Source organism: Salmo salar, chromosome 13 (assembly GCF_965601325.2).
Source record: "Salmo salar chromosome 13, fSalSal1, whole genome shotgun sequence".
NCBI classification, from domain to species: domain Eukaryota; kingdom Metazoa; phylum Chordata; class Actinopteri; order Salmoniformes; family Salmonidae; genus Salmo; species Salmo salar.
Window position 1 is genome coordinate 104,201,061 of NC_138303.1, and position 23,009 is coordinate 104,224,069.

General features: G+C 46.8%; 1 protein-coding gene across 4 annotated transcripts in view; it reads left to right on the top strand.

Annotated features, from left to right (window-relative positions):
• LOC106568442 (tyrosine-protein kinase JAK2) overlaps nucleotides 1-23,009 on the top strand; it is a 99,413-nt gene that overhangs the window by 62,008 nt on the left and 14,396 nt on the right. For 3 of the 4 annotated variants that reach the window (XM_045692557.2, XM_014138772.3, XM_014138775.3), the window contains 17 exons: nucleotides 2,414-2,559; nucleotides 4,263-4,554; nucleotides 4,850-4,969; nucleotides 5,232-5,389; nucleotides 8,775-8,886; nucleotides 9,104-9,290; nucleotides 10,322-10,446; nucleotides 10,810-10,944; nucleotides 11,155-11,242; nucleotides 13,635-13,762; nucleotides 14,311-14,449; nucleotides 14,755-14,906; nucleotides 15,309-15,459; nucleotides 15,707-15,873; nucleotides 16,856-17,045; nucleotides 19,674-19,798; nucleotides 20,906-21,078. In XM_045692557.2, coding sequence (XP_045548513.1) covers nucleotides 2,414-2,559; nucleotides 4,263-4,554; nucleotides 4,850-4,969; nucleotides 5,232-5,389; nucleotides 8,775-8,886; nucleotides 9,104-9,290; nucleotides 10,322-10,446; nucleotides 10,810-10,944; nucleotides 11,155-11,242; nucleotides 13,635-13,762; nucleotides 14,311-14,449; nucleotides 14,755-14,906; nucleotides 15,309-15,459; nucleotides 15,707-15,873; nucleotides 16,856-17,045; nucleotides 19,674-19,798; nucleotides 20,906-21,078 — 2,588 coding nt within the window. The remainder of the gene's footprint in view (nucleotides 1-2,413; nucleotides 2,560-4,262; nucleotides 4,555-4,849; nucleotides 4,970-5,231; nucleotides 5,390-8,774; nucleotides 8,887-9,103; nucleotides 9,291-10,321; nucleotides 10,447-10,809; nucleotides 10,945-11,154; nucleotides 11,243-13,634; nucleotides 13,763-14,310; nucleotides 14,450-14,754; nucleotides 14,907-15,308; nucleotides 15,460-15,706; nucleotides 15,874-16,855; nucleotides 17,046-19,673; nucleotides 19,799-20,905; nucleotides 21,079-23,009) is intronic. The other variant, XM_014138774.3, reaches the window with a different exon arrangement.

Genomic DNA, 23,009 nt, shown 5'->3' on the forward strand with positions numbered 1-23,009 from the left:
CCTTGCATCAATACCTCCGTTTATGAATTTAAGAGTGGTTATATTTCTCCAGGCCCATCCCTCAGCTTTTTACCAAAACACAGGCTGGGGGAGGACCCCTTAGTTTATTGTTTCAACGGTGGATGGCCCCTTTAAGTCCATATTTTAGAAAAATAGAGGCCCTGGGTTGCTGTGAGGAAAGCAGTGTTGACTTTATTCCACAGTTCTGAGAACTGAGGTACCTTGTTTCCACATAAAAAAATAATACTTTTTCTTTAGTTTCTATTCTTGGAAATGTGGGTTATGTCCCTCAAGACGATCTGTCTGCTGATGTGGTGTTCGTATCGCCGAAGCCGATGTCTCTTGTGGTTTCACTTGATATTTATCCACAGAGAGAATACAAGTTCAACTGGACTGGCCAGTTCTACAGCTCACAAACACTAAGATCCCTATCGCTTTTGGTGCAGCACAGAAAGTTGTTGAGCAAAACAATGGAAGGGAGTGTAATACTTCAGGTGTAGCTTGTGGAAACGTGGCTGCATGTATTCCACGTACCATGTCAGGGCTGTTATTTGCTGTAACTAGAAAATAAGTGGTAGTGCAGTCAGGAAGACGAGGGATGCAGAGTGTACGTGTTTGAGATGGACAACATTGCAATCGGAATCACTGAACTGCAAATCACCTTGCGTCTTAATAGCATAACTAATCATTATGTAATGAAGTGGTTGTGCCTGCATCCTGCCTTGGTTAAATGGATCTCCTCAAACACACAGGCAGTCTTTTCTCCCCAGTTAGGTTGTAACCCTGCCTGTGGGGACCTCTTCCTTAGCCAGCATGAACAGACAAAGTGTGCGTCCTAAATGGCACCCTATTCCCAATATTGTGCACTACTTTAGACCATGTCCCATAGGGCTCTAGTGCACTACTTTAGACTACGGCCCATAGGGCTCTGGTGCACTACTTTAGACCACGGCCCATAGGGCTCTAGTGCACTAGTTTAGACCACGGCCCATAGTGCTCTAGTGCACTACTTTAGACCACGGCCCATAGGGCTCTGGTGCACTAGTTTAGACCACGGCCCATAGGGCTCTGGTGCACTACTTTAGACCACGGCCCATAGGGCTCTGGTGCACTAGTTTAGACCACGGCCCATAGGGCTCTGGTGCACTACTTTAGACCACGGCCCATAGGGCTCTGGTGCACTACTTTAGACCACAGCCCATAGGGCTCTGGTGCACTAGTTTAGACCACGGCCCATAGGGCTCTGGTGCACTACTTTAGACCACGGCCCATAGGGCTCTGGTGCACTACTTTAGACCACGGCCCATAGGGCTCTGGTGCACTACTTTAGACCACGGCCCATAGGGCTCTGGTGCACTAGTTTAGACCACGGCCCATAGGGCTCTGGTGCACTAGTTTAGACCACGGCCCATAGGGCTCTAGTGCACTAGTTTAGACCACGGCCCATAGGGCTCTGGTGCACTACTTTAGACCACGGCCCATAGGGCTCTGGTGCACTACTTTAGACCACGGCCCATAGGGCTCTGGTGCACTAGTTTAGACCACGGCCCATAGGGCTCTGGTGCACTAGTTTAGACCACGGCCCATAGGGCTCTAGTGCACTAGTTTAGACCACGGCCCATAGGGCTCTGGTCAAAAGTAGTGCAGAATATGTAGTCTGGAAAACTCAACCCAGGCAACACGGGGACTAAGGTCTAGTTTTAAAAAATAACTTCAGTGATCTCCATCTTGCTATTGTAGTGATTCAGTTATACTGCACGTAGGCATTGATGTAGGGACATAGTTCCTCTATTCCACGAGTGCATCATTGAACTGAGACCGTAGTCACTGTGTTGCCGAAGGTCCGATTTGTTTAGACTACCCTATTTAGGGTGCCACTTGGGACATGCCACAGAGACCCGAGGCATGCCACAGAGACCCGAGGCATGCCACAGATAGGGGTGTATAACAACTGCCTCATGCCTTAACAGCCATGTGATATGTTAGGGGTGTCTGCCAGTCTGCTGTGGCTGTCTGTCATAAGTTAACGTTACCAACCCTCCCTTCTCTCTCTCTCTGTCTCTCTGTCTCTCGCTCTCGCGCCTTGTTTGTTTTCACCTTATGACACTTCTATCCGCTTTATCTCCCTCTCTCTCGCTCTCGCTCTCTCGCCTTGTTTGTTTTCACCTTATGACACTTCTATCCGCTTTATCTCCCTCTCTCTCTCGCTCTCGCTCTCTCGCCTTGTTTGTTTTCACCTTATGACACTTCTATCCGCTTTATCTCCCTCTCTCTCTCGCTCTCGCGCCTTGTTTGTTTTCACCTTATGACACTTCTATCCGCTTTATCTCCCTCTCTCTCTCGCTCTCGCTCTCTCGCCTTGTTTGTTTTCACCTTATGACACTTCTATCCGCTTTATCTCCCTCCCTCTCAGTGGCGTAGTGACTTTGTGCATAGCTGGGTGATTATCCCAGTGAACCATGAGGCCCAGGAGGAGTGTCTTGGCATGGCTGTGTTGGACATGATGAGGATGGCTAAGGAGAGTAGCCAGTCTCCTGTGGACATCTATAACGACACCAGGTGAGTAGTCTGGTAGGAGGAAGATGGAGCATGTTGAACCTAGAAGAAACTGTCAGAGCTGAAAACCGTTTGGTCACAAAGCAATGTGTACACAACGGTCAAACCAGGTGGAATGCAGAGCCTTCCCTGCGGTCAGTAAAGAAGGGATGTTAACCCTGGGCGGTGTCCTGTCTAAAATCCAAACCTGCCAGTTGTTTTACTTTCCCGGCCACCTAATCATCCCTAGATCCCCTTCAACCCCTGAGTTGTACTGTTCATACACTTCACAATCAGGGTTCAATACAAATCATGTTTTGGCATATGATATTGTAGTGGGCAATAATATCTGATATGTGTACACTACCGGTCAAAAGTTTTAGAACACCTACTCATTCAAGGGTTTTTCTTTATTTTTACTATTTTCTACATTCTAGAATAACAGTGAAGACATCAAAACTATGAAATAACACGTATGGAATCATGTAGTAACCAGAAAAGTGTTAAACAAATCACCTCACTCCAATTCACCCCCACCCACCTCCCTCCAATCCACCCCCACCCACCTCCCTCCAATCCACCCCACCTCCCTCCAATCCACCTCCCTCCAATCCACCCTCACCCACCTCACTCCAATCCACCCCCACCCACCTCACTCCAATCCACCCCCACCCACCTCCCTCCAATCCACCCCACCTCCCTCCAATCCACCCCACCTCCCTCCAATCCACCCCAACCACCTCACTCCAATCCACCCTCACCCACCTCACTCCAATCCACCCCTAACCACCTCCCTCCAATCCACCCCATCTCCCTCCAATCCACCCTCACCCACCTCACTCCAATCCACCCTCACCCACCTCACTCCAATCCACCCCTAACCACCTCACTCCAATTCACCCCCACCCACCCACCTCACTCCAATTCACCCCCACCCACCTCACTCCAATCCACCCCCACCCACCCACCTCACTCCAATCCACCCCCACCCACCCACCTCACTCCAATCCACCCCCACCCACCCACCTCACTCCAATCCACCCCCACCCACCTCACTCCAATTCACCCCCACCCATCTCACTCCAATTCACCCCCACCCATCTCCCTCCAATCCACCCCACCCACCTCACTCCAATCCACCCCAGCCACCTCACTCCAATCCACCCCACCCACCTCACTCCAATCCACCCCACCCACCTCACTCCAATCCACCCCCACCCACCTCACTCCAATCCACCCCACCCACCTCACTCCAATCCACCCCACCTCACTCCAATCCACCCCACCCACCTCACTCCAATCCACTCCACCCACCTCACTCCAATCCACCCCAGCCACCTCACTCCAATCCACCCCACCCACCTCACTCCAATCCACCCCACCTCACTCCAATCCACCCCACCTCACTCCAATCCACCTCCACCCACCTCACTCCAATCCACCCCACCCACCTCACTCCAATCCACCTCCACCCACCTCACTCCAATCCACCCCACCCACCTCACTCCAATCCACCTCCACCCACCTCACTCCAATCCACCTCCACCCACCTCACTCCAATCCACCCCACCCACCTCACTCCAATCCACCCCACCCACCTCACTCCAATCCACCATAGCCCATGTTCTTAAAACCTGTATTGTGTTTGTTGTTTCACATAATTCTGCTCTTTGCTGCTATTGATACTAGTGTGTAACTAAACCAATCCTTTCACCTTCCCTCCTCAGCTATAAGTCGTTCCTGCCCAAGAATATGCGTGCCCATATCCAAGAGTACCACTTTGTGACCCGGAAGAGGATCCGCCATCGCTTCAGGAAGTTCATCCAGCAGTTCAGCCAGTGTAAAGCCACGGCTCGTGACCTCAAGCTCAAATACCTGGTGAACCTGGAGACACTGCACCCAGCCTTCTACTCGGAGTGCTTCCGTGTCACCGAGTCCTTGGAAGGAGAGGTCACCATCGTCGTCACAGGAAACAACGGCATCCAGTGGTCCCGGGAGGAGGATAAGGAGGCAGACAAGGTAGGGGGAGGAGTAGCGTTCTCTTCTCTATTCTTCTTTCACTTTCTCTTCCTTTTTATTCTTGTTCCTTGTTCTCCTCGTCTTTTTCTTTCGTATTTTTCCTTCTCGTCTTCTCCTTTTCTTTCTGATTTCTGAAAGCACATATGACCAGTTGAGACAGCCACAAAGGGGCTAGAGTTAGTCACGTGTTCAAATAGTCTCCTGTAATAATGTCATAGACAGTCAGAGAAAGGATGTTTTGAAGCGGTTGTGCATTCAGGGTGGCTGCTACTACTCTTACTCTCTCTCTCTATAGGGTTTCCAGACGTACTGTGATTTCCCTGAAGTTATTGACATCAGCATCAAACAAGCCAACAAGGATGGCTCTATCGAGAGTCGCATCGTCACCATCAACAGACAGGACAGTCAGACTCTGGTACGATGACTCTGCTAACCTCATAACTCAGACAGGGACAAGGACATCATTTGTGTCTGAAATGACAAGCTATTTCCAATATAGTGCACTACTTTTGAGCAGGGCCATAGGGCCAAGTGCACTTTGTAGGGGGAACAGGGTGACATTTTCGACTCAGCCCAACTGTTATGTTAGATCAGAACAGGAACATTTCTCATGTATTATGTGTAACAGAGAACTGATTCATCCCTCATATCCTCGTCCATCTCTCTCTGCTACACAGGAGCTGGAGTTCCGTTCCCTGTCGGAGGCTCTGTCCTTTGTGTCTTTGGTGGATGGCTACTACCGGCTCATAGCAGACGCTCACCACTTCCTGTGTAAAGAGGTGGCGCCCCCTAGGCTGCTGGAGGCCATTCAGAGTTACTGCCATGGTCCAGTCTCGTAAGTCTAGACTAGGCACATATACTGTACAAACACAAGAACATCCACACACACATAGACACGTGTACTAGGGGTGTGCGGCTCAGCAGGTTTGTTCACCCGCCCGCAATTGCTAATAACCCATCCGCAACCGCCCGGCCTATATGTGATAACGTGACAATCTGAGGCCTACACCCTAACCCGCTAATATAGAAAATGCACAACAGTAGGCTTGTCGGAGACGGCGTAACGATTTGATAGGGGGTGCAGGACTTGATTTGCCTGATATGTTAGATATGTTTCTGCTTAGCCTTACAAATTGTTGGAAATTCTATTTGTTAGTCAACTTGTATATAATTAGATACATGCAGCGTCTCTTCTGTCATTATATGATGCCCTAGAAGACTAAATCTACCCTTTAGGTGTCCGCATGCTTCCCAGCCAAAACAGTTCGGTAGAGTTTGTGTATATATTATAACATTTTAGGACGTTTTTGTTTGTTTTGGACTTTCGGCTGTTCGGGCGCACATTTTTCTGGAGGCAAGCCGAAGTTCGGAGCTGAAGTCTACGCCCCTTCTTCAGTGATTGGTCAACAGTAGGGATTCTTCAATAAAGTATTTGTTGTCATTTAACGAGAGACGACTCATTTTCATGCACATTTTTTCATTGAGAAATACTGCACCTAGCGTCTTAATTAGATGTAAAAATTGCGCAATTAAGATCTCTTCGGCAAAAACTTGGAAGTTAATGACAGATTGAGTTATCATAGATTAATTCTGACTATTTTGAGGAAGTGTATACTGGCTACCGTGTTTCAAAATGGAGAAACCGTATTATTGCCGCTTTTTCAAGTTTTTCAAGGGAAGGTCTTTTAAGGGAGTATGCAAGCACACTTGCTCGGCTAGGCACTAGCCAAACTGAAGCATGCTGACGCCTTTACCCACCAGAATGTCAAATCGATAGAATGAATGCTTCAATCTAGTTGACATTGGTAAAGTTTTCTGTCATCTCTGCTTCTTTCTCAGAGCGAAGACGTTTAGGGACCCGTAGGGAAAAAAACAGGAAAGACTTTCTGTGCAAAACATCCAAATGACATCAGATTGACCGGTTGTACGGAAATAGAAAGCTGTGTAAAACGACGCCAACATGTTTCTGATAAGATTTCAGTTCTGCTTGGATGCATATTTAATGTGGTTGAAATACTATCAGCTTTTATGATGCTGATAAATATAGCACCTCTACAGACGGTATCTAACTGACCATTCACGTTCTCTCAAGATACTGAAATAAATCATATTTCTCTACTCCTGTTCCCCAGTAATAATTTAACCTACATTTGGTGTATCATTTTAGTGCAAGAAATGCAAAGAAAGAGGACAAGTAAGGCAGCTGGTACGTTTCAATAAACTGTAGTGAACTATTAACGGAATATATTTACAAAATAACACGGAGCAGACGGCATAGAACATCAGGACGCAAAACTGCAACATGTTTCCACTCAGGCACTGCAAGAACAGCTTCATTCAACGAGAGTTAATGTTAAGGCTATGTGAGAGGTTATAGACCTACAGTCAGTGTCCAGATTTCAGTTTCCATTTTACTCATCTGAACAGTAGGCTACAGTTCCCTTGACGTGTCATTGGCCTATTTGAAGTGCGATCTTGTGACTATTGAATTTGTATAGCGCCTCACAATCACCACACATAACACTGTTATCATCCTCTTTTACCACTTCATCAAATCTTTCCCAAACATTACTTTCTGGTCCTCCCTTCTCTTTATTTTCAACTCTACATTTCACAGCTTTTCTCTTTATTGAAATAAACTCCAACATTGTACTTTTTGCGTTTAACTTTTTCTGCCTGTTCCCAAAAGCATTTGGGGATTGGCGTGTCGGCTATTTGGGGGATTGGCGTGTCGGCTATTTGGGGATTGGCGTGTAGGCTATTTGGGGATTGGCGTGTAGGCTATTTGGGGATTGGCGTGTAGGCTATTTGGGGATTGGCGTGTAGGCTATTTGGGGATTGGCGTGTAGGCTATTTGGGGATTGGCGTGTAGGCTATTTGGGGATTGGCGTGTAGGCTATTTGGGGATTGGCGTGTAGGCTATTTGGGGATTGGCGTGTCGGCTATTTGGGGATTGGCGTGTAGGCTATTTTGGGATTGGCGTGTAGGCTATTTGGGGATTGGCGTGTAGGCTATTTGGGGATTGGCGTGTAGGCTATTTGGGGATTGGCGTGTAGGGTATTTGGGGATTGGCGTGTAGGCTATTTGGGGATTGGCGTGTAGGCTATTTGGGGATTGGCGTGTAGGCTATTTGGGGATTGGCGTGTCAGCTATTTGGGGATTGGCGTGTACGCTATTTGGGGATTGGCGTGTAGGCTATTTGGGGATTGGCGTGTAGGCTATTTGGGGATTGGCGTGTAGGCTATTTGGGGATTGGCGTGTAGGCTATTTGGGGATGGGCGTGTAGGCTATTTGGGGATGGGCGTGTAGGCTATTTGGGGATTGGCGTGTAGGCTATTTGGGGATTGGCGTGTAGGCTATTTGGGGATTGGCGTGTAGGCTATTTGGGGATTGGCGTGTAGGCTATTTGGGGATTGGCGTGTAAACTATTTGGGGATTGGCGTGTAGGCTATTTGGTGATTGGCGTGTAGGCTATTTGGGGATTGGCGTGTAAGCTATTTGGGGATTGGCGTGTAGGCTATTTGGGGATTGGCGTGTAGGCTATTTGGGGATTGGCGTGTCGGCTATTTGGGGATTGGCGTGTCGGCTATTTGGGGATTGGCGTGTAGGCTATTTGGGGATTAGCGTGTCGGCTATTTGGGGATTAGCGTGTCGGCTATTTGGGGATTAGCGTGTCGGCTATTTGGGGATTAGCGTGTCGGCTATTTGGGGATTGGCGTGTAGGCTATTTGGGGATTGGCGTGTCGGCTATTTGGGGATTAGCGTGTCGGCTATTTGGTGATTAGCGTGTCGGCTATTTGGGGATTGGCGTGTAGGCTATTTGGGGATTGGCGTGTAGGCTATTTGGGGATTGGCGTGTAGGCTATTTGGGGATTGGCGTGTAGGCTATTTGGGGATTGGCGTGTAGGCTATTTGGGGATTGGCGTGTAGGCTATTTGGGGAACGTACAGTTAGGATCTAAAGTTTAGGCTTACCCACTAATGACAGAGAGCCTAAAATAATGTAATGTAGCCTATAGATATAAATTGCACATTTATGCATTTTAAAGAAATTGTTTTCTGTTTTTATTCAACCCGCCCTTCATCCACACAAAATGTCATGACCCTAAACCCGTTAGTCCCGCTGATATAACCTCGTCAACCCTCTCATCATTAACTTGTACATATACAAGCACAGTACGACCATGACTGACCAGATCTCTCCTGTCTCTCTCTCCTCAGGATGGACTTTGCTATCAGTAAGCTGCGGCGGTCTGGGAATCACAAGGGTCTGTACATCCTCCGTAGCAGCCCTAAGGACTACAACAAATACTTCCTGTCTTTTGTAGTGGGCGTGAGTACCGTACCATACAGGTTATTGAAAGACATGGTGCTAAGTGTGTTTAGTCCAGACCCTTCAAGGTTTCCAGATCTGAAAGGGTCTGGATAGGTATGCAGGTGTACTGGTGCAGCTTTCACCATATTGCTAACACCTTAGAAATCTACAAACTTTGAAGGGTAAGGACCGATAGGGAGTGTTAGGGTGCATATCTGACCTGTGTCCCCTGCAGTGTGACAGCCTAGTTGAGTACAAGCACTGCCAGATAGTGAAGACAGACCAGGGAGACTACATCCTCTCTGGGGCCAAGAAGAGCTTTGGTTCTCTGAGGGAGCTGCTCCACCGCTACCAGAAAGAAGCTCTGCGTTCTGACGGACACGTCTTCCAGTTCACCAAGTGCTGCCCGCCTAAAGCTAAAGGTGAGGTGGTCAGGGAATAAGGGTCATAGCTGTGTTTTGTGATTTATAACAATATCATAAACTGGCCAACTTCATTTCTTTGGCCAATATTAGCAATGTGGGCTGACGTCAGCTCTCCAGCCACACTCAACACGAAGTCTATATTCTCACAGTAGTTTGATAAACAATGTTGTTGTGTTGCTACCGTGTTGTTGCCATGTTGTGTTGCTACCATGCTGTGTTGTCTTGTGTTGCTGTGGTGTTGTCTTAGGTCTCTCTTTATGTAGCGTTGTCCCTCTTGTCGTGATGTGTGTTTTGTCCTATATTTTTATAATTTATTTTTAATCCCCGTCCCCGTGGGAGGCCTTTTGGTAGGCTGTCATTGTAAATAAGAATTTGTTCTCAACTGACTTGCCTAGTTAAATAAAGGTTAACTATATAAAAAAAGAATGCACTATCGTTTAAAAGGAGACGTGGCACAAGTATTGTAGTTGTTGTTAAACGATCATCTAGGCCATAGTGTTCCAGAGGGTTTATTCTGGTCACCAATGTTCAGCATGATGTTCAATTCCTTTGTCTATAGTCAAACACAACAGAAACAGTTGGACAAGGCCAGTGAGCTGCATCGACCCCACATCACACATACTGTACATAACATTATGTTGTGTCCCATACACTACCAGTCAAACGTTTGGACACATCTACTCATTCAAGTGTTTTTCTTTCATTTGTACTATTTTCTACATTCTAGAATAATAGTGAAGACATCAAAACTATGAAATAACACATGGAATCATGTAGTAACCAGAAAAGTGTTAAACAAATCAAAATCTGTTTTATATTTGAGGTTTTGCAAAGTAGCCACCCTTTGCCTTGTTGACAGCATTGCACTCTCTGTTCAGGGTCTACCAGAACTTGTCCAACTTGTTTTCGTTTAGTGTTTAAAACCTTTTTTGCTGTGGTATGCCCTAATGAATACGACCCATAAAGAGGACTAGATGATGTGCTCCTAACTCACTTAACGTCCTGGTCTGTGCTCCCTGTGTCTGCAGACAAGTCTAACCTGTTGGTGTGCCGCAGTAACCAGGGGGCTGAGGTCCCCCTGTCCCCCTCTCTGCACAGACACAACATCAGCCAGATGGTCTTCCACAAGATACGCAAGGAGGATCTTGTCATGGTAAGATGACCTCTCTGTCCCTCTCCTTCTCCTTCACCCATGACTGAAAGGTCAGTTAACATCCATTCCTATTGTGGTGTAATGACCTCTTTAACCTGTGACACGGTCACGTACACCTGCATGTACCTGCTGACATTGCCACTCACACACACGATAGAGGACTTCAATCGGAGGGCTGAATTGTCGCTCCTTAACTGGTTCAGGTGAAATGATGGCATGAGTTCTCAACTATGATATGAATAATGTAGGTTAATAAAATATACATAGAAATAAACACTCACAAATACAATTGAAATAAGGGGTGGATGTGTTTGGCTGACCAGGGGAGAGGCTCTTAGACCCGGTGTTACCTGTGTGTTACAGAAAGATAGTCTGGGACAGGGGACGTTTACCAAGATCTTCTGTGGCGTGAGGAAGGAGCTGGGAGACTACGGAGAGATTCACCAGATGGATGTCCTTGTTAAGATCCTGGATAAGGCTCACCGAAAGTACTCCGAGGTTGGTGGAGAACGTCTCCTCACCTCCAGCCAACAACATGTAGTGTTAAGGACATGGAGTCTTTAAAGGGACATGACTCTTCCATTGCTGACAAGTCATTTTATTTAGCACAATGTTTTGACAGTTAATGTGTTCATTTTCTATGTTTGCTTACATTTCCTACTTTACAATATTTAACTCGGTCTGACGGCTCTTGTCTCTTCTCTCCAGTCATTCTTTGAAGCCGCCAGTATGATGAGCCAGCTATCCCATAAGCACCTGCTCCTCACCTATGGCGTGTGTGTCTGCGGAGAGGAGAGTAAGTGACATTACCAAACTAAATTATACCTCTCACCGTTTCCTCTGTTAGCCTCCCTCTACCTCCATCCCAACCGTTTCCTCTGTTAGTCTCTGTCTCTGTCTGTCTCTGTCTGTCCTGTCTATCTGTCTCTGTCTGTCTCTGTCTGTCTGCCTCTGTCTGTCTCTGTCTGTCGTCTGTCTGTCTCTGTCTGTCTCTGTCTGTCTCTGTCTATCTGTCTCTGTCTGTCTCTATCTGTCTGCCTCTGTCTGCCTCTGTCTGCCTCTGTCTGTCTCTGTCTGTCTCTGTCTGTCGTCTGTCTGTCTCTATCTGTCGTCTGTCTGTCCGTCCGTCCGTCCGTCCGTCCGTCCGTCCGTATCATTGTGATAGGGGTCTATTCCTAGTGTCTGTCTGTATCAGTGGGATAGGGGTCTATTCCTAGTGTCTGTCTGTATCAGTGTGATAGGGGTCTATTCCTAGTGTCTGTCTGTATCAGTGGGATAGGGGTCTATTCCTAGTGTCTGTATCAGTGGGATAGGGGTCTATTCCTAGTGTCTGTCTGTATCAGTGTGATAGGGGTCTATTCCTAGTGTCTGTCTGTATCAGTGGGATAGGGGTCTATTCCTAGTGTCTGTATCAGTGGGATAGGGGTCTATTCCTAGTGTCTGTCTGTATCAGTGTGATAGGGATCTATTCCTAGTGTCTGTCTGTATCAGTGGGATAGGGGTCTATTCCTAGTGTCTGTATCAGTGGGATAGGGGTCTATTCCTAGTGTCTGTCTGTATCAGTGGGATAGGGGTCTATTCCTAGTGTCTGTATCAGTGTGATAGGGGTCTATTCCTAGTGTCTGTCTGTATCAGTGTGATAGGGGTCTATTCCTAGTGTCTGTCTGTATCAGTGGGATAGGGGTCTATTCCTAGTGTCTGTATCAGTGGGATAGGGGTCTATTCCTAGTGTCTGTATCAGTGTGATAGGGATCTATTCCTAGTGTCTGTCTGTATCAGTGTGATAGGGGTCTATTCCTAGTGTCTGTCTGTATCAGTGGGATAGGGGTCTATTCCTAGTGTCTGTATCAGTGTGATAGGGGTCTATTCCTAGTGTCTGTCTGTATCAGTGTGATAGGGATCTATTCCTAGTGTCTGTCTGTATCAGTGGGATAGGGGTCTATTCCTAGTGTCTGTCTGTATCAGTGGGATAGGGGTCTATTCCTAGTGTCTGTATCAGTGGGATAGGGGTCTATTCCTAGTGTCTGTATCAGTGTGATAGGGATCTATTCCTAGTGTCTGTCTGTATCAGTGGGATAGGAGTCTATTCCTAGTGTCTGTCTGTATCAGTGTGATAGGGGTCTATTCCTAGTGTCTGTATCAGTGTGATAGGGGTCTATTCCTAGTGTCTGTATCAGTGTGATAGGGGTCTATTCCTAGTGTCTGTATCAGTGGGATAGGGGTCTATTCCTAGTGTCTGTCTGTATCAGTGGGATAGGGGTCTATTCCTAGTGTCTGTCTGTATCATTGTGATAGGGGTCTATTCCTAGTGTCTGTATCAGTGTGATAGGGGTCTATTCCTAGTGTCTGTATCAGTGTGATAGGGGTCTATTCCTAGTGTCTGTCTGTATCAGTGGGATAGGGGTCTATTCCTAGTGTCTGTCTGTATCAGTGGGATAGGGGTCTATTCCTAGTGTCTGTCTGTATCAGTGGGATAGGGGTCTATTCCTAGTGTCTGTATCAGTGTGATAGGGGTCTATTCCTAGTGTCTGTATCAGTGTGATAGGGATCTATTCCTAGTTAAGTTCAACTGTGGGGGCTGTGGATTAAACACAGCAGTTCATTAGGGCATTCAACAGAACACGGAAATTAACGTTTCTTATTGGACAAGTCCAGGTAGTCCCTCCCCCATTTCAGGCAGTTTTCTTCAGTTTGTAGCCTAATGCTTTCTGGGTAACATCAGGGCCAGCATCGGTCTGGAATAAAATCCTTTTTTAACGGTAGCTGCTCCTGCTGAACTGGCCGAGGCTCTAGGTTAATCCTATGTTATGTAAGGACTGGACCAGCCAGCTGTTGTAGGAAGTAGGCTTCGCTCTATATATCACTAGGCATGGTCATGCCTGGTTTTAAAGGGGTGTGTGTGTGTGTGTGTGTGTGTGTGTGTGTGTGTGTGTGTGTGTGTGTGTGTGTGTGTGTGTGTGTGTGTGTGTGTGTGAGATCCAGCACTCAAGTGGATCAATGAAGATTGATTTGATACAGTATGAATAAGAATATCCATGTGGATTGAGATTGGATGCTTTTACCCACCAGTCCTTATTGACCAGAGAAGTTGGGAAATGGCTCATCAAAACAGTATGGCAGTTTCAAGCCCCTTTATTTGATGTGCTACAGTGGTCCAGCTGTGATTTGTTGAATTATAACCCTTTCAGACATGATGGTGCAGGAATATGTGAAGTTTGGCTCCCTGGATACATACCTAAAGAAGAACAAGAGCTCTGTGAACATCACCTGGAAGCTGGAGGTGGCCAAGCAGCTGGCTTGGGCTATGCATTACCTGGTAAGACACCCTAATCATAATAATCAGGAAGAAACTCCATTCATAAGGCCCCAGATGGTTCACCGAATGGATGCAGTCCCTGAACAGTAAATGGTTTTGGAAAGAAGCCGTCTGCTATGTGTCCTGGGTGGTCTGCTATGTGTCCTGGGTGGTCAGCTATGTGTCCTGGGTGGTCTGCTATGTGTCCTGGGTGGTCTAGTGCTCAGCGTTGTGGCCTCCATCTCGTAACTAGCGTTTTCATGGGTTCAAATCTGACCCACTGTCTTTGGCTGCGTTTACACAGGCAGCCCAATTCTGATCTTTTTCCACCAATTGATCTTTTGGCCAATCAGATCAGCTCTTTTGCCAATAATTCGGCAAACGATCAGAATGGGCTGCCTGTGTTAAAGCAGCCTATGTGATGCACCCCTCCCTATCTTTCCCACTTTCTCTCTCCTCTCTGTCCAATAAAACATATTTAATATAACTGCATCTGATCTCACTGTAATGGTGTAACTTCTGTGTTCAATCTGCCACTAATCAGTCCACCATGTTCAACTGAATAACAGGAGGATAAGAACCTGGTCCATGGGAATGTGTGTGCCAAGAATGTTCTGTTGATCCGCGAGGAGGACAGGAAGACTGGGAACCCCCCCTTCATCAAACTGAGTGACCCTGGAATCAGCATCACGGTGCTGCCCAAAGATGGTGAGTACCAGCCCTTATGTTAGTTATTACAAAGAGATACTGTACTGAGAAATGGTACTTCACTGAACTTTTGCACGTTGTTTTACAATACTATGTGTAAACTATGTGGCTTGGTTACGCAGCGACACATGGTGCAAGGTGTTTTGGGGGGGTTTGTTCCTAATGTTTTGTACACTAACAGCTAAAAGCATACAACGCACAAATAAACAAGAACAGTAGCTCAGGAAGTCAGGAAGGAAGTCTCTTTCATGTCTGTGTGCTGTATATTTCCCACCCCATTGTCCTGTCCTCCCCTGTCCCTCCAGTCCTTGTGGAGCGCATTCCCTGGGTACCTCCCGAGTGTTTCGAGGAGGACAGACATCTCACTCTAGCTACAGATAAGTGGGCCTTCGGCACGACTCTGTGGGAGATCTGCAGTGGAGGAGACAGACCACTCGGTACACTGGACTGCTCCAAGGTGCAATTCACACTTTTATTCATGTAATAATTACATATTGCTATATATATATTAATAATTGGATATTTGTAATTCTAATACCATTGAATTTGTTAGTAATGGTAAGCCTTGTGCGAGCCAGGACGGCCAATAGGCAGGACTCCATCTCCGGTTTCTGTACCATTACAGCTCCACTGTAAATTACAGCCAAATATCAAGGTGCTTTTTACAAGCAGGAAATCAGATGAATTTAAATCAAAGTCGAAGATGTCCAACCTGAGGGTTTTGTACCTCAGTTTACTGGTATGTTATGTTTAGAGAGACATAGTTGATGTACGGTTGTCTTGTCTGGACACTAGGACTAAAGCTGTTAGAGTTATGTTCCTCTGTTTCTAGTTGATGTCGTCTTCTTGTCCTCTGTAGAAACAGCTGTTCTATGAAGACCACCACCAGCTGCCTGCACCTAAGTGGACAGAGCTGGCCAACCTGATCAACAGCTGTATGGACTATGAGCCCTCCAACAGACCGTCCTTCAGAGCTGTTATCAGAGACCTCAACAGCCTCTTCACTCCTGGTCGGTTGTCTCCTCGCTTTCTAGTGCTCTGCACACTGACAAACATGTCCTTCTAGTCATTTCACTGATTCTGGTCCAGTAGCTCAGTGTGTTATACCAAGACACTGGCAACAGCAGTTCCATTCTCACATGGATTACAACATATTCTGAATGTAGGCTTTGGGTCTCTGTCAGTGTTGGCAGTTCTATGACACTTTGGGGTAAAAACGTATGCTAGATTAGCATGTATGTTTTGGTTTATTTCCAGAAGGTGTTGATTGTGTCCTGTCTCCTGCTCCAGACTACGAGTTGCTGGTGGAGAGTGACATGGTGCCCAACAGGGCCAGAGGGTTTGGGTTCCCAGGGGCCTTTGAGAACCAAAACCCTGCTCAGTTTGAAGAGAGACATCTCATCTTCCTCAAGCAGCTGGGCAAGGTTAGACAACACACACGCCACCACTCTGTCTCTCACTCACTCTCTTGTCTCTCACTCACTCTCTTGTCTCTCACTCACTCTCTTGTCTCTCACTCACTCTCTTGTCTCTCACTCACTCTCTTGTCTCTCACTCACTCTCTTGTCTCTCACTCACTCTCTTGTCTCTCACTCACTCTCTTGTCTCTCACTCACTCTCTTGTCTCTCACTCACTCTCTTGTCGCTCACTCACTCTCTTGTCTCTCTCTCACTCACGCTCTTGTCTCTCTCTCACTCACTCTCTGTCTCGCTCTCACTCACTCTCTCTCTGTCTCAGTCACTCTGTCGCTCTCTCTCACTCACTCACACTCTCTCTGCCACTCTCTCTGTCACTCACTCTCTCTCAATTCAAGGGGCTTTATTGGCATGGGAAACGTGTTAACATTGCCAAAGCAAGTGAAGTAGATAATATACAAAAGTGAAATAAACAATAAAAATGAACAGTAAACATTACACTCACAGAAGTTCCAAAAGAATAAAGACATTACAAATGTCATATTATGTATATATACAGTGTTGTCCCTCTCTCCCTCCCTCTCTCTCTCTCCCTCTCCCCCTCTCCCTCTCTCCCTCCCTCTCTCTCTCTCCCTCTCCCCTCTCCCCCTCTCCCCCTCTCCCTCTCTCCCTCTCTCCCTCTCTCTCTCCCTCTCTCCTTCTCTCTCCCTCTCTCTCTCTCTCTCTCTCTCTCTCCCTCTCTCTCCCTCTCTCTCCCCTCTCTCTCTCTCTCCCCTCTCCCCTCTCTCACTCCCTCTCTCTCTCTCCCCTCTCTCTCACTCCCTCTCTCTCTCTCCCCTCTCTCTCACTCCCTCTCTCCCTCTCTCCTTCTCTCTCTCTCCCTCTCTCTCCCTCTCCCTCTCTCTCCCCACTCTCTCCCCACTCTCTCCCCTCTCTCTCACTCCCTCTCCCCTCTCTCCCTCCCTCCCTCCCTCCCTCTATCTCTCTCAGGGTAACTTTGGCAGTGTGGAGATGTGTAGGTATGACCCTCTGCAGGATAATACTGGGGAGGTGGTGGCGGTCAAGAAGCTGCAGCACAGCACAGCAGAACACCTCCGAGACTTTGAACGGGAGATAGAGATCCTCAAGTCCCTTCAGCATGACAACATCGTCAAGTACAAGGGAGTGTGTTACAGTGCTGGTGAGATTTACCATCGTCATAACTAGAGTAACTTAAATCACCAAGGCAGGGATCAGTGCATCTTAAGGATCCGCCCCATTTTCACCTAAAATTACAAACCCAAATCTAACTGCCTGGAGCTCAGGACCTGAACCAAGGATATGCTGATTCTTGATACCTTTTGAAAGGAAACACTTTGAAGTTGATGGAAATGTGAAATGAATGTAGGAGAGTATAACACATTAGATCTGGTAAAAGATAATACCATGCTTTTCTTGTTTGTTTCATGTTCCAGAGAAAGGCTGTAATGTATTATTCCAGCCCAGGTGCAATTTAGATTCTGGCCACTAGATGACAGCAGTGTATGTGCAAAGTTTTAGTCTTATCCAATGAACCATTGCATATCTGTTCAAAATGTTGTCTCAAGACTGCCCAAATGTGACTAATTGGTTTATTAATACATTTTTAAGTTCATAATTGTGCACTCCTCAAACAATAGCATGGTATTATTTCACTGTAATAGCTACGGTACCTTGGACAGTGCAGTTAGATTAACACAAATTTAAGCTTTCTGCCCATTTCAGATATGTCTATGTCCTGGGAAATGTTCTTGTTACTTACAACCTCATGCTAATCACATTAGCGCACGTTAGCTAAACCGTCCCGTGTGGGGGGGGTCACCGATCCCATAGAGGTTAAATCACCAAGGCAGGAGATCAGTGCATCCTGTCCATTTTGTGAAAGACAGGCCAGGATTGTGTTTAGTAGCGCAGAGGTTTTCAAATCCTTTCCTCTGGGACCTCCAGATGTTTCACAATGTTATTGTAGCCCTGGACTGATTTCCCTAATCAGGGGCTTGATAATTAGCTGACCAGTAAAATCAGGAACAGCTGAGGGTCCCTGAAGAGAGGCTTGAAAACCCTTGCAATAGCGTACACTGTAACAAGACATTTTGCAAGCTGAAACAAACATCTGTTCTTATTGGACGTTCAGGCTGTAGCTCTCCGGAAATATAAAAAAATGGAGTAAGACCCTGATCTCCTCTCTCTCTGTCGGGTTCCTCTCTGACCCTCTCCCTCTGTCGGGTTCCTCTCTGACCCTCTCCCTCTGTCGGGTTCCTCTCTGACCCTCTCCCTCTGTCGGGTTCCTCTCTGACCCTCTCCCTCTGTCGGGTTCCTCTCTGACCCTCTTCCTCTGTTGGGTTCCTCTCTGACCCTCTCCCTCTGTCGGGTTCCTCTCTGACCCTCTTCCTCTGTTGGGTTCCTCTCTGACCCTCTCCCTCTGTCGGGTTCCTCTCTGACCCTCTCCCTCTGTCGGGTTCCTCTCTGACCCTCTTCCTCTGTTGGGTTCCTCTCTGACCCTCTTCCTCTGTCGGGTTCCTCTCTGACCCTCTCCCTCTGTTGGGTTCCTCTCTGACCCTCTCCCTCTGTCGGGTTCCTCTCTGACCCTCTTCCTCTGTCGGGTTCCTCTCTGACCCTCTCTCTCTGCTCTGTGTCTGTCTGACCCTCTCTCTCTGCTCTGTGTCTGTCTGACTCTCTCTCTCTGCTCTGTGTCTGTCTGACCCTCTCTCTCTGCTCTGTGTCTGTCTGACTCTCTCTCTCTGCTCTGTGTCTGTCTGACCCTCTCTCTCTGCTCTGTGTCTGTCTGACCCTCTCTCTCTGCTCTGTGTCTGTCTGACTCTCTCTCTCTGCTCTGTGTCTCTCTGACCCTCTCTCTCTGCTCTGTGTCTGTCTGACCCTCTCTCTCTGCTCTGTGTCTGTCTGACCCTCTCTCTCTGCTCTGTGTCTGTCTGACCCTCTCTCTCTGCTCTGTGTCTGTCTGACCCTCTCTCTCTGCTCTGTGTCTGTCTGACCCTCTCTCTCTGCTCTGTGTCTGTCTGACCCTCTCTCTCTGCTCTGTGTCTGTCTGACCCTCTCTCTCTGCTCTGTGTCTCTGACCCTCTCTCTCTGCTCTGTGTCTGTCTGACTCTCTCTCTCTGCTCTGTGTCTGTCTGACCCTGTCTCTCTGCTCTGTGTCTGTCTGACTCTCTCTCTCTGCTCTGTGTCTGTCTGACCCTCTCTCTCTGCTCTGTGTCTGTCTGACCCTCTCTCTCTGCTCTGTGTCTGTCTGACCCTGTCTCTCTGCTCTGTGTCTGTCTGACCCTCTCTCTCTGCTCTGTGTCTGTCTGACCCTCTCTCTCTGCTCTGTGTCTGTCTGACCCTGTCTCTCTGCTCTGTGTCTGTCTGACTCTCTCTCTCTGCTCTGTGTCTGTCTGACCCTCTCTCTCTGCTCTGTGTCTGTCTGACCCTCTCTCTCTGCTCTGTGTCTGTCTGACCCTGTCTCTCTGCTCTGTGTCTGTCTGACCCTCTCTCTCTGCTCTGTGTCTGTCTGACCCTCTCTCTCTGCTCTGTGTCTCTGACCCTCTCTCTCTGCTCTGTGTCTGTCTGACCCTCTCTCTCTGCTCTGTGTCTGTCTGACCCTCTCTCTCTGCTCTGTGTCTCTGACCCTCTCTCTCTGCTCTGTGTCTGTCTGACCCTCTCTCTCTGCTCTGTGTCTGTCTGACCCTCTCTCTCTGCTCTGTGTCTGTCTGACCCTCTCTCTCTGCTCTGTGTCTGTCTGACCCTCTCTCTCTGCTCTGTGTCTCTGACCCTCTTCCTCCCCTATTCCTAGGCCGGAGGAACCTGCGTCTGATCATGGAGTACCTCCCCTACGGCAGTCTGAGGGACTACCTCATCAAGAACAAGGACCGCTTCGACTACAAGAAGCTCCTGCACTACGCCTCACAGATCTGCAAGGTACTCTACTCCTCTACTCCTGTAATACTCTACTCCTCTACTCCTGTAATACTGTACTCCTGTAATACTGTACTCCTCTACTCCTGTAACACTGTACTCCTGTAATACTCTACTCCTCTACTCCTGTAATACTGTACTCCTCTACTCCTGTAATACTCTACTCCTCTACTCCTGTAATACTGTACTCCTGTAATAGTGTACTCCTGTAATACTGTACACCTGTAATACTGTACTCCTGTAATACTCTACTCCTCTACTCCTGTAATACTGTACTCCTGTAATACTGTACTCCTCTACTCCTGTAATACTGTACTCCTGTAATACTGTACTCCTCTACTCCTGTAATACTCTACTCCTCTACTCCTGTAATACACTACTTCTCTACTCCTGTAATACTCTACTCCTGTAATACTGTACTCCTGTAATACTGTACACCTGTAATACTGTACTCCTGTAATACTGTACTCCTGTAATACTGTACACCTGTAATACTGTACTCCTCTACTCCTGTAATACTGTACACATGTACTTCTCTACTCCTGTAATACTCTACTCCTGTAATACTGTATTTCTCTACTCCTGTAATACTCTACTCCTGTAATACTGTACTTCTCTACTCCTGTAACACTGTACTCCTGTAATCCTGTAATACTCTACTCCTCTACTCCTGAAATACTGTACTCCTGTAATACTCTACTCCTCTACTCCTGTAATACTGTACTCCTCTACTCCTGTAATACTCTACTCATGTAATACTCTACTCCTGTAATATAATCCTGTACTCCTGTAATACTGTACTCCTGTAATATAATCCTGTACTCCTGTAATACTGTACTCCTGTAATATAATCCTGTACTCCTGTAATACTGTAAAAACAGCTGTATGGAAGATGGTATGTTATAACATCAAGCAATCAATCAAATGACGATGATTGATATGTCATCACTGCTGCTCATCATCACTGAGGTCAAAAGAAACCTGTGGATAGTTAATATCTATTTGATCAATATCTCTGTGAGGTATTTCTATAGATATATTGTTGAGGTGTGTGGAGCATCCTTGGGGTTTCCCATGGTAAAATAACAGCCTTACCTGTGTGTTCTGTAGGGCATGGACTACCTGGCGACCAAACGCTACATCCACCGGGACTTGGCCACGCGGAACATCCTGGTAGAGAGCGAGCTGAGGGTGAAGATAGGGGACTTTGGGCTCACTAAGGTCCTGCCTCAGGACAAGGACTACTACACCGTCAGAGAGCCGGGAGAGAGTCCCATCTTCTGGTGAGAAAAGATACGACATCTCTCAACAGACAGAGAATCATGTTTCTCTCTAACATGTCAGCAGACAGAGGAGAGAATCATGTTTCTCTCTAACATCTCTCAACAGACAGAGAATCATGTTTCTCTCTAACATGTCAGCAGACAGAGGAGAGAATCATGTTTCTCTCTAACATCTCAGCAGACAGAGGAGAGAATCATGTTTCTCTCTAACATCTCAGCAGACAGAGGAGAGAATCATGTTTCTCTCTAACATCTCAGCAGACAGAGGAGAGAATCATGTTTCTCTCTAACATCTCAGCAGACAGAGGAGAGAATCATGTTTCTCTCTAACATCTCAGCAGACAGAGGAGAGAATCATGTTTCTCTCTAACATCTCAGCAGACAGAGGAGAGAATCATGTTTCTCTCTAACATCTCAGCAGACAGAGGAGAGAATCATGTTTCTCTCTAACATCTCAGCAGACAGAGAATCATGTTTCTCTCTAACATGTCAGCAGACAGAGGAGAGAATCATGTTTCTCTCTAACATCTCAGCAGACAGAGGAGAGAATCATGTTTCTCTCTAACATCTCTCAGCAGACAGAGAATCATGTTTCTCTCTAACATCTCTCAGCAGACAGAGGAGAGAATCATGTTTCTCTCTAACATCTCAGCAGACAGAGGAGAGAATCATGTTTCTCTCTAACATCTCAGCAGACAGAGGAGAGAATCATGTTTCTCTCTAACATCTCAGCAGACAGAGAATCATGTTTCTCTCTAACATCTCAGCAGACAGAGGAGAGAATCATGTTTCTCTCTAACATCTCAGCAGACAGAGGAGAGAATCATGTTTCTCTCTAACATCTCAGCAGACAGAGGAGAGAATCATGTTTCTCTCTAACATCTCAGCAGACAGAGAATCATGTTTCTCTCTAACATCTCAGCAGACAGAGAATCATGTTTCTCTCTAACATCTCAGCAGACAGAGGAGAGAATCATGTTTCTCTCTAACATCTCTCAGCAGACAGAGAATCATGTTTCTCTCTAACATGTCAGCAGACAGAGGAGAGAATCATGTTTCTCTCTAACATCTCTCAGCAGACAGAGAATCATGTTTCTCTCTAACATCTCAGCAGACAGAGGAGAGAATCATGTTTCTCTCTAACATCTCTCAGCAGACAGAGGAGAGAATCATGTTTCTCTCTAACATCTCTCAGCAGACAGAGGAGAGAATCATGTTTCTCTCTAACATCTCAGCAGACAGAGGAGAGAATCATGTTTCTCTCTAACATCTCAGCAGACAGAGGAGAGAATCATGTTTCTCTCTAACATCTCAGCAGACAGAGGAGAGAATCATGTTTCTCTCTAACATCTCAGCAGACAGAGGAGAGAATCATGTTTCTCTCTAACATCTCAGCAGACAGAGGAGAGAATCATGTTTCTCTCTAACATCTCAGCAGACAGAGAATCATGTTTCTCTCTAACATCTCAGCAGACAGAGAATCATGTTTCTCTCTAACATCTCAGCAGACAGAGAATCATGTTTCTCTCTAACATCTCTCAGCAGACAGAGAATCATGTTTCTCTCTAACATCTCAGCAGACAGAGGAGAGAATCATGTTTCTCTCTAACATCTCAGCAGACAGAGGAGAGAATCATGTTTCTCTCTAACATCTCAGCAGACAGAGAATCATGTTTCTCTCTAACATCTCAGCAGACAGAGAATCATGTTTCTCTCTAACATCTCAGCAGACAGAGGAGAGAATCATGTTTCTCTCTAACATCTCAGCAGACAGAGGAGAGAATCATGTTTCTCTCTAACATCTCAGCAGACAGAGGAGAGAATCATGTTTCTCTCTAACATCTCAGCAGACAGAGGAGAGAATCATGTTTCTCTCTAACATCTCAGCAGACAGAGGAGAGAATCATGTTTCTCTCTAACATCTCAGCAGA